General features: G+C 36.1%; 1 protein-coding gene across 24 annotated transcripts in view; it reads left to right on the top strand.

The window, feature by feature from the left end:
- Positions 1 to 12008, top strand: part of SEC31A (SEC31 homolog A, COPII coat complex component) — an 85907-nt gene that overhangs the window by 29444 nt on the left and 44455 nt on the right. For all 24 annotated transcript variants that reach the window (XM_035004658.1, XM_035004647.1, XM_035004646.1 and 21 more), the window contains 4 exons: positions 2658 to 2757; positions 5452 to 5613; positions 5814 to 5966; positions 10989 to 11225. In XM_035004658.1, coding sequence (XP_034860549.1) covers positions 2658 to 2757; positions 5452 to 5613; positions 5814 to 5966; positions 10989 to 11225 — 652 coding nt within the window. The remainder of the gene's footprint in view (positions 1 to 2657; positions 2758 to 5451; positions 5614 to 5813; positions 5967 to 10988; positions 11226 to 12008) is intronic.

Here is a 12008-nt window from a genome sequence, read left to right on the forward strand (position 1 = left end):
AATTTAAAAGCATCTATTTCTAAGTTCCTATTTTAATTTAAAAGCATAGAAAGGGGCGCCTGGGTGGCTCAGTCGTTAAGCGTCTGCCTTCGGCTCAGGTCATGATCTCAGGGTCCTGGGATCGAGCCCCGCATCGGGCTCCCTGCTCTGCGGGAAGCCTGCTTCTCCCTCTCCCCCTCCCCCTGCTTGTGTTCCCTCTCTCGCTGTGTCTCTCTCTGTCAAATAAATAAATAAAATCTTTAAAAAAAAAAAAAAAAAGCATAGAAATTTAGATTATTCTGCTTTTATTTTAATTTTTTATTTTTTATTATTTTTTTAAGATTTACTTACTTTTGAGAGAGAGAGTGCGCAAGTGGGAGGGGCAAAGGGAGAGGGAGAAAGAATCTCAAGTAGAGAGCACAGAGCCCAACTTGGGGTTTGTTCTCGCAATCCTGAGATCACAACCTGAGCTGAAACCAAGAGTTGGACCCTTAACCAGCTGTGCCCCATGCAGGTGCTCCTGCTTTTAATTGTAATAAATGTGCACATTCTCTAAAAAGATATGAGTGGGGTGCCTGGTTGGCTCAGTCGATAGAGTGAGGGGTTGTGAGTTCGAGCCCCACTTGGGTGTAGAAATTACTTAAAAAAATCTTTAAAAAATTAAAATTAAAAAAAATTAAAAGATATGCAAATTTTCTCATGTTAGGTTCGGTAGCATTAAATTTAATTGTAATTTGGCATGTTTCCTAACATTGATTTTCAGGTACCCAGGGAGTTTATATGTATTTGTTCGACAGTTCGAAACAAGAAATAAATCCCTTTTAATGTTACAATATTTTCTGAGTACTTTTGGGCTTTCTTATTTAGGGATATGTAGACTAAAGCTTTAAATCCTATTTTCCCATTGGGTAGTGGATTTGCACACTGAGAAGTCTTAAAGTTTGTGACCTCTCCTTTAGCTTCTTATAAAGGAGAAAAGAGTCCAGTAAAAATGTAATCCTATTTAGATGTTATGCTTCAATCAGCTTTTTAGTGAAGAAGGGATGATTCTGATAAGTTTTAATATTTTTTCCATGTTAGATAAGGTTTTGTTCATTCATTCAGCACATACTTACTGAACGTGTGCTCTGTACCAAGCACTATACTAAGATTCAGTCATATAACATAAAAATCCCTGCCTTCGGGGAGTTTACATTATAGTGGGAGGACAACTAACATTTGTATAACATGTAAAGTGTACAAGAACTTTAAATATTAAGTCAGTTAACCCTCATAACAAGCCTATGGTGTAGATACTATTAACCCATTTTACAAATTGGAATTTGAAGCTCAGCAAGGTAAACTTGACCTAGGTCATATAACTAGTCAAGTGCTGACTTCTGATCCAAACATTCTGATCCCAGAATCTGTGCTCTTAACTCTATATTCTACTGCCAATTTTAGGTGTGATCATAATTTAGCAAGACGGAAGACCGCACTGAGTTGCAGGAGCAAATCAACTCTCTGATTTCTCAATTTTCTCCTAATAATATATGCAAGAGGTGGATTAGATGATATTTAAGGTCCTTCCCTGCTCTATAATTCTGTGATTTTTTTGGTCTTTAATATTTAGTAAGAACCTAAATGTTCTTTAAAATGTGATATTAAATATGTATGAATTTCTTTAAAAGGCATTCTTGGGGCTCCTGGGTGGCTCAGTCGTTAAGCGTCTGCCTTCAGTTCAGGTCATACTGAGCTCCGCATCAGGCTCCCTGCTCAGCGGGAAGCCTGCTTTTCCCTCTCCCACTCCCCCTGCTTGTGTTCCCTCTCTCGCTGTGTGTCTCTCTGTCAAATAAGTAAATAAAATTTAAAAAAATAAAAATAAAAGGCATTCTTGATATGCTTGACATGCTTGAAATTCTTGACATGTATGATTCTATTCTAAAGGGGGAGCAGTTAGAAAATATATTACTGGGGCGCCTGGGTGGCTCAGTCGTTAAGCGTCTGCCTTCGGCTCGGGTCATGATTTCAGAGTCCTGGCATCGAGCCCCACGTTGGGCTCCCTGCTCGGCGGGGAGTCTGCTTCTCTCTCTCCCTTTCCCTTTGCCACTCCCCCCTGCTTGCGCTCTCTCACGCGCTCTCTGGCAAATAAAATCTTTAAAAAAAAAGAAAATATATTATTGATGCAGTTGGGGAAATTTGAATATGGACTATATATATTTAAATATTGTATGTAAGTAATAAATATTTTCAGTATATAATTGTATTATGGTTATGCAGAAGAATGCTGTGATTGTTTTTTTGGTCAATGGTCAATGTGTATATGGAGAGAGAGAGAAAACCACATAAAGTAAATGTGGCCAAACCAATGAGTCAAAGTGAGGAGTATAAGGCTGTACATCATACTGTCCTTATAATTTTCACAAAGATTTTAACTTTTTAAAAATAAAATATTGGAAACAAAAGGCAGTCTTAAACAATTTGGGTTCTTTTCCTATACTGTGTTTTCCTGATTCTGAGAGGATATTGAACATCTTTATAGTGATCAAAGAACATACGCATTCCTAAATTGCTTTCTGTAAAGATTATATGAAATTATGCTTCTGTTAGCAGCATGTGTCTCCAGAGCCTAGACAGGAATCATTTGGAGACTTGGTTTTCTCAAGATTAAAAATTTCTTCATCTTGTGTTTTACCTAGGGGGATTTTGGCAATTGCTTGGAGCATGGCAGATCCTGAATTGTTGCTGAGCTGCGGAAAAGATGCTAAGATTCTCTGCTCCAACCCAAACACAGGAGAGGTATGAGGAGGAAATATTTCTCAGACTTATAGCTACTATAATATTTATTCTCTAGCTGAATAAGAAATTTTCCATATGGATTCTTTAGTGCATTAATATAATTAAGGACATGGAGATAGAGGTATGTGTGAAATGTTAATCTAGGAGAGATTTTATCAGGAATATTATTTAAGCTCACCTGTTTTATCCAAGAAAATCAGCCATTGAAATAGCTTATTTGAAATTAGTAATCCCCTACCCTCCATTTCTAATAAAAGGTGTTTACCTACACTCAGAAGTACTTGGTTTGATTTATTTAACATGTGATCTCTGAAAATCAGTGCTTTCAAAGCAGTAGTGTTCAAGATTTGGGTCTTTTTCCTGCTTTACCATTCCTGAAGATCCTCTCTGATTTTGGAAATCAGTAGATGTATGTTAATTTCTCTTCTGAACTATACAGCAGGAATATACTTAACAATACTTGTCATATGTTCTACCCATAGAAATTTAGATGTGCGAAATTTTACCTCTTCTTCAATATCAATGTTATATAAATATAACTTAATTACTTTCAATTGCTTTGGATTAAATTAATGGGCTAAAAAAAATCTAAGTATTTTAAAAATTATTTTTCTTAGTTGAATGGTTTCCCTCTTTTTCAGTATTGGGCAAGAGGCCATAGATTTTTGTTTTTTAAGTTTTTATTTTATTTTTTTAAGGTTTTATATATTTATTAGAGAGAGAGAGAGCTCGAGCACCAGTTGGGGGGAAGGGCAGAAGGAGAGGGAGAAGCAGACTCCCCGCTGAGCATGGAGCCCAATGAAGGGCTCCATCCCAGGACCCAGGCAGACGCTTAACCATCTGAGCCACCCAGGCAACCCTCTTCAATAGGTTTTAATGTATAATATTAAAGTAGAAACAAGCACTTTTGTTATTTGATTTGTGGTTTAAAGTTTTCGGATGCAGTAATATATAGAAGAATATAGAAACATTAATTAGGGGAGATAGGAGAAAAAAATTAAAGTAGTAAGTTTTGCCTCATATGTTTGTAGACCAAATAATAAAATCTTGCATTTTATACTGTACCTTCCCAAGGGAGTTCAAAATCATGGAAATTACTGTTCTAATTTTCTCAGTTATATGATTTCTTTTTTTTAAAGATTTTATTTATTTATTTGAGAGAGAGAATGAGAGAGAGAGAGCATGAGAGGGGGGAGGGTCAGAGGGAGAAGCAGACTCCCTGCCGAGCAGGGAGCCTGATGCGGGACTCAATCCAGGGACTCCAGGATCATGACCTGAGCCGAAGGCAGTCGCTTAACCAACTGAGCCACCCAGGCGCCCCTCAGTTACATGATTTGATAAAATGAATTTTGCATATGATTAGTTGTGTGTGCTTGGACTTTGAAGGAATAAACTTTTAGTACATGCTGCAACTAAAAAGTTTAGTAGATTTTTATTCAAATGCAAATTAGGAATAGAACAGTGGTTTAAATAACATGAATAATGAGTCTTATCAACCAGTTAAGCCTTAAAGATGAGTAGGCTAGGTACCTTTTCACTTAATTCTGTTTTCTTATAAAATAAAACATTTAAGGGGCACCTGGGTGGCTCAGTTGGTTAAGCGACTGCCTTCGGCTCAGGTCATGATCCCGGAGTCCCGGGATCGAGTCCCGCATCGGGCTCCCTGCTCGGCAGGGAGTCTGCTTCTCCCTGTGACCCTCCTCTCTTTCATGTGCTCTCTCTCTCTCAAGTAAATAAATAAAATCTTTAAAAAAATTAAAAAATAAAACATTTAAACTATCCCACAAAGTCCACGTTAAGATAATTTGACTTCTTAAAGCCATAAAACCAGGGTGCCTGGGTGGCTCAGTCAGTTAAGCATCTGCCTTCGGCTCAGGTCTTGCTTCCAGGGTCCTTGCATCTAGCCCTTAGTCCATCAGGCTCCTTGCTTCGCCAGGCTCCTTGGTCAGCAGAGTCTGCTTCCCCCTCTCCCTCTGCCCTTCCCCCTGCTCATGCTTGTGCCCTTTCTCTCTCTCTCTCAAATAAAATCTTAAAAAAAAAAATACATAAAACCTATGCTCTTTAGGTGCATCAGTTATCATCACACTAACTTTGAGTTAGCAGTTATTATTGCATTGTAAAGGTTTTATACCAACCGTTTTTCATAGTTTTTCCATATTTTCCTTCTAAACTGTTTATGCTGAATCGGTTTCCATTCTGCAGTAGTACAAACGATGTATACATGTTTTTGCTTGACTAAAAACCAAATTTCTCAGTGAATTCTTCCTTCTTGAGGCTATTTTTTAAATGTGGTCTTCAGATAGCCTAAATATGGTTGTTTGGATCTTGGCAAGCAAAAATAGTTGGGCAGGAGACCATTATCTTTTAGAGTTTTAACAAGCTGATTCTAATTTGTTCTGGTCTTTCAGATGCACCCGCTACTACCACTTCAATAAAACAGAAAAACCTTAGTTTTTAATACATACTTATTCTAAATCTGGTCAAAATTTTGAAGAAGCATTCATTTTTATCATAATAGATCACCATAATGGACTCCTTTTGTACTTTAAACAAATTTTTACAGTTGTTTTTCCTGGCTCAACATACTTTCTTAAAGGAATTGTTTAAGCTGCACATGTTGATCATATTAATTCGGGTGTTTTGGCTATAAAGTGGCTATACCATTTTCTGACTTTTGTTGTTGTTGTTGCCTAGGTGTTATATGAACTTCCCACCAACACGCAGTGGTGCTTTGATATTCAGTGGTGTCCCAGAAATCCTGCTGTCTTATCAGCTGCTTCCTTTGATGGGCGTATCAGTGTTTATTCTATCATGGGTGGGAGCGCAGATGGCTTAAGGCAGAAACAAGTTGACAAGGTAATAGAAAGTGTTAAAATTGTCAATCATAACATTTGAAAAATACCATCTTATTGTTTAATTATTTTGAAAATGACTTCACTAATCAGTGGTACTGCTTAATTGGATAATTGTGATAAAAATATTTCATGGGTATAACTTGAAAACATGTAACATAATCTCATATAAATTACAAATTCTCATGTTATTATATTTTTTAGCTTTCATCTTCTTTTGGAAATCTTGATCCCTTTGGCACAGGACAGCCCCTTCCTCCATTACAAATTCCTCAGCAGACTGCTCAGCATAATATAGTGTTGCCTCTGAAGAAGCCACCCAAGTGGATCCGAAGACCTGTTGGTGCTTCCTTTTCAGTAGGTGGATTTGTGTTTTTATGGTCCATAAGCACAAAGGACTTCCCATAGTAAAGTGTTCTTACAGGATCACTCAGATGGAAGAAGATTGAGATGTGTCGGTAGGTTTTTCATCATTCAAAATGGTTTCTCAGGAAAAATGGGACCTTCTCTTTTTTGTTTTTATTTTAAATTGTGGTAAAATATAAATAACATAAAATTTACCATTTTAACCATTTAGAAATATACAGTTCGGTGGCATTAAGTACATTTACATTGTTGTGCAACCTTCACACTGTCCATCCCATTATTAAACTTATCTTCCTTCTCTATCTCTCCTTCCTTCAGTCTTTTTTTTCTTTTTTTCTTTGGAGGAAGGTATATCTGTGTATCGTCCTTCCTTCTCTTTATTCCTTCCTTCTAGCTTTTTTTTTTAATTGCCAATTTCTTTTCTTTTTTATGTTAAAAAACATGTAGCATAAATTTACCATTTTAACCCTTTTTAAGTGTACTGTACAGTATGTTAACTATATACACTTGTTGTGCAACAGATCTCCAGAACTTTTTTATCTTGCAGAACTGAAACTCTTTTCCAGTTGAACAACTGCTCATTTTTCCCTTCCCTAGCCCCTGGTAATCACATTCTACTTTCTGTTTCTATGAGTTTGACAACTTTAGATACCTCATATAAATGGAATCATGCAATATCTGTCTTTTTGTGATTGTTTTGTTTCACATCACGTAATGTCCTCAAGGTTCATCCATGTTGCTGTGTATGACAAGATTTCCAACTTTTAAAAGGCTGAATAATAGTCTACATTTTCTTTATCCATTAATTTATCAACGGACATTAAAGTTGCTTCCACTTCTTGCTAGTGTGAATAATGCTACAAAGAACATTTGTGTGCAATTATGTCTTTGAGATCCTATTTTCAATTCTTTTGGGTATATACCCAGAAGTGGGATTGCTGGATCTTATATGTTAATTCTATTTTTAATTTTTGAGGAACCTCCATACTGTTTCCCATAGTGGCTGCACCATTTTACATTCCCATCAACAGTGCACATGGGTTCTAATTTCTCTACATCCTCAGTAACATGTGTTATTTTCTGGTTTTTTAGATAACAGTCATCCTAATGGATATGAAATTATATCTAATTGTGGTTTGATTTGCATTTTCCTAATGATTAGTGATGTGGAGCATCTTCTCATGTATCTGTTGGCCATTTGTATGTCATTTTTGGAGAAATGTCTGTTCAAGTCTTTTGCCCATTTTTTTAATCAGGTTGTTTGGGGTTTTTTGTTATTGAGGTGTAGGAATTCTTTATATATTCTGAATGTTAACTCTTTACCAGATAAATTATTTGCAAATATTTTTCTCCTATTCTGTAGCTTTTTTACTCTGTTGATTATTTCCTTGGCTGTGTAGAAGACTCATTTGTCTATTTTTGCTTTTGTTGCCTGTACTTTGGTATTATATCTATATCATTGCCATGTTAATGTCCTCAAACTTCAGCTTAGAAAACTTTGGTTATTCCTATAGACCAGAAAGAAGAAATAAAGTCCTTTCCTAAATATTTTCAATTTCACTACTGTTTTTAAGTCTTGCATAGAAGAGTCCACCTGTCCAGTGTTGGGTTACTTTCTTCATACAACCTACAGGTACAATAAAACTTCATTAGTAATATTAATAGCTAAAGTGTATTTATTTACTGTGTGCCAGCCACTGTTCTAAGCATTTTGCATATAGTAACTCATTAAATTCTCACAACTGCTTATAAAATAGCTACCACTATTACCCCCATTTTGTAGATAGAAAGGAGCAGAGAAATTAATAACTTGTCTAATCTTACACTTATAAAGATTTTAGCTGTTCTCCTGCCAGTCTAATCAGATGCCTACTGTACATAATGATGAGAGTGAGTCTCTTGGTAATAATGCCCAAAACTGAGGTCATGAGTTCAAGCCCCACATTGGGGGAGAAATTACTTAAAAAATAAAAATTTTAAAAAAGCTTTTATTATTCAGCTTCTCCATCATCATAACAGAATTTATACACATCATAGAATTATACGTATTCACCTTTATCGAAACTGAATGAATGATCTTCTCTGTAGTTACTTTTGAGTTCTTACTATCATTCGTCTATTAGTCAAGCTCAGAACTTTTTTTCAATCTCTTATATTTTTTCGATCTCTTATATTGCTCTCTTTATAAATCTCTTGGATTTAATTCTTCCTTTAACTTTGCTGTTACTCTGCCTAATTCTTCCATCTTTTCACACTGAACTGTTATATGATTGCCTGTCTATTGCTTGTCTATTCCCCCTCCAATCTATACTACATCTCTAGATTAATCTTCCTAAGATAGACCTTTGATTATGTCACTCATAAATCCATTTTTTGGATTTAATTAATTAATCTTCTCATCCCTCCTGTTTAGTTTTCTCTACTATCTCTACTCCTGCCTTGGAATCTTGTCCTTTGTTTATGACTTCCCATTTTTTTTACTGAATACTAACCATTCATCCAGTTAGTTCCTTCCTTCCCTTAGTAACTAAAACAATTATTATTATAAAATTGTATGTGTACAGGTTTAAAAGAAAACCAAAATGTGCAGAAAAGATCCCCCCAAATACAAGCTTCTTGAGGACAGACTGTCTAGTTCACAGGTATGTTTCCAGTGCCTAGAATGGTCCCTGACAAATAGACGGTGTTCACTATATATTTATCTTAGGAATGAGAAGTGAACGTCTTTCCCTTCCCCTCACTAGTATTGGAGTATTATAAAGACAATAAATAACACTCTTCTCTTTCCCATATGAGTTTAGAACCAAGTAAGAGAGATGGAGAATCAAAGTATCAGCTTTAGTGCTGCCATAAGCTAGATTGGAGGCTACAGTTTAGATGTCTAATCACAGTGGGCCTTGTAACAAACTAGAACATAGAAGACTCTATGAGAGCTGGGCTGTTTTGTTTGCCTCTATATCCCCAGGATCTGATTTAATAAACATGTTTTTAGCTTTATGTCTGTATTAGGCTGCCTTACTAACCTAGTTACAGGCAAATCTAGGTACTGTAGTGCTTTCCTTGAAGGTGCAGGCAGCTTATCCACATGGACTATTGCTCTAGGCGGGAAGACAGCTATAAAAAGAAGCCCTGAAGAGCTGATGTAAGCATGCTGCGTTTCTTTCCTGAAGAACGGCAGGCAGTCCTCTCCCAAGACAGTGTGAAGGACAGAGAAAGGCTGGAAGTGTTCCTCCTCTGTTAGTTCCTCTTACGGAGTGTAAGGAAAATGCCTTCTCTGTGAACACGAGGGGTAGAATGTCAGTGTCCTCAAATATCTTTCGGTTATGTGTTCTTTTTGTGATTATCTTTATAAATGTAAATAATTTACCAAAACATCCGTGTCTCAATGTATCAACTTCATATGGTACTAATTGAAACTCTTCTATTCAATATTAAATTAGTGCATTTATATACTTCCTTCCAGCTTTTCCAATTTTTTCCTTTCCAAATGTTTTATTTCTGCCAACTTTTGTAAATTACATTATTTTTATGTTGTTAAGATATTTAAGTTTTCCGTATTTGTTTTGGTTGGTTTGAAAAAATGATGACTGGACAAGAAGCACTTACATAATTTTTTATGCTGCTTTTTTTATTTTTATAATTAAATTTAAATTCAATTAACATGCATTTACATTATTATAATTATATAATACTATAATATTATTACACAGAACCAAGTAAATAATAAGCATAATCCTCTTGTGAAACACAGTTTAGGTCTTACTTCTGGGGGGTGCAGTTTTCACCAGCTTCCCTAAACATGGGGAAACCCAGTTGCCCTTAAGCTGTGAAGTTCATATGATGTGTGGTATTATCTGCATCTCATTTAGAACTTACAGGTGCCTGTTGTGTCCAGTTTTATTCTCATATTAAATTCCTTAAGGATAGTGGTTTATGTTTTGTTGGTATTTCAGTTTACATAAAAACAATAATCCTTATACAAAAATTACTGATTATAAAGAACCAGATTTTGTCCTGTGTTTCCTTCTTTACCTATATTTATTTGTATAGATATATTAATCGGATAGTAACTGTTTACTTGCTATATACAAGATACTGGGTACTGTAGGAGATAAAAGAATAAAGTAGATACAGAACCACAATCCTTATAAGTACAGGGGAGGCAGAACTTTGCATCTGCCCTCCTGGGGTTTTCACCTGGACCTGAGAATTAAATTGATATAAGACAAATTAACAGGAGAAAAGCATACAGATTTTTATGTATACCTGGGCCCCCATTGGGAAATGAAAACACAAACAAGTGGCAAAATCTAAGTGCTTATATAGTAGGTTGAAAAAAGAACGGCAGTTGTGGAAAAGTAACTAAAATATTTAGAGAGACTAAAGGGAGGTAATTGTTATTTAACTAGGTCTGTTTGTACAGATTTCTCTCCCCTCTGGTGATAAGAATGTTTCTTTCCCCCTGGTATAGAGAGGGCAGCTCTCACATGGGAGTTGCATCTCCTGCTTTCAGGAAGAAAAGAGGAGGTCAAGGTGCCCTTCTTTCCTGCTGTTTTTCAAGTAGTCCTTAGCTCAAAATAGTCCTTGTGCCAAATGGCACATTTTGGAGGGGCATATTCTGCCACCCTTTAAAACTTAGAGCCGAGAACAGAAGGTGAGGCAAATACATATAAGCTAGTAGTTGAATCAAAAGAAATCTATAATATATGGAGGGTGTCCGAGGTGGAAGAGGTGGCATTTGCCTGGGCCTTGAAGAGAAGTAACGTTGAGTATGTGGAAGTTAGTAAAAACAAGTAGGTGAGAAACTGTGGGGCACAGTAAATAGTACATTTTATCTAGAAGGTAGGTGGTATGAAGAAGAATAGTGATTGAAGGCTGGGGTCAAGACTGTGGAGTATGGGAGACCGTATCAGCTAATTTGATCCAAAGTGAGACCATAGTTCTTTCCATTAGCAGGTTTTTCAGCCTTCTCCTTGTGGTTCAAGCTGACTTTGTTCATTTTTTCTTCCATAGTTTGGAGGCAAACTGGTTACCTTTGAGAATGTCAGAATACAGGCCCAGCAGGGAGCTGAGCAGCAGCAACAGCAACACCCTGTGTTCATCAGTCAGGTGGTGACAGAAAAGGAATTCCTCAGCCGATCGGACCAACTTCAGCAAGTCGTGCAGTCGCAAGGATTTGTCAGTTACTGTCAGAAAAAGATTGATGCTTCTCAGACTGAGTTTGAGAAAAATGTATGGTCCTTTTTGAAGGTAAAGTTGAGATTAAAACAATTTCGTTATCTGCAAATTTAACTATTCCCATTATATTCTCAGTCTGTTCTTATGAAAAAAATTATTGCAAGATTATGAGTTCAGGAGCTTCCTGATGACATTATAGAAACCTTATGAAGAGCACATGACCATAGTTTTATGACAAGAGTTCTTTCCTCTCTGCTTTGAAGAGCCTAATATGAAGTACTTTTTTCATAAGTGAAAAACGACATAATAGTAACAATATTTAATTTCTGAGTAGATCCAATTAAGGAAAAGTGGGAAAAGAGGGAAGAGTTACAGGGGAGAAAGGTTGGAGGCATTTCTCATTCCTTTTACTGAGTTGCATTTATGACAATAGGAAATAAGAGTTTTCTGGTTGGTCATTTTTCCTCCACTGGAATGTCTGTTTCTTGATACTGAATTTTCCAAAGAGATCTTAAATACAATAAGGTTAAATTATAAAATTATAGAATTTTATATTTTGTAATTATTAATTTGGGGAAAGAGTTTTAGGACATTGAGTGTTCCAAAGAGTGTCATGTTTTGCATACATATGACCACTGGACATGAGTTAGCTTGTATTTATAAAAATTATAGTTTAAAAGTAAGCTTTGGGGTGCCTGGCTGGCTCAGTCAGTAGAGCATTCGACTCCTGATCTCAGGGTCATAAGTTCAAGCCCCACAGTAGGCATGGAGCTTACTTAAAAAATAAAAAGTAAGCTTTATTCAACAAGGATAATTAATTACTAGTATACTTACTATTTTAAGAAGTAACCTATT

Source organism: Mirounga leonina, unplaced genomic scaffold, assembly GCF_011800145.1.
Source record: "Mirounga leonina isolate KUSES-001 unplaced genomic scaffold, KU_Mleo_1.0 Mir_129, whole genome shotgun sequence".
Lineage (NCBI taxonomy): Eukaryota > Metazoa > Chordata > Mammalia > Carnivora > Phocidae > Mirounga > Mirounga leonina.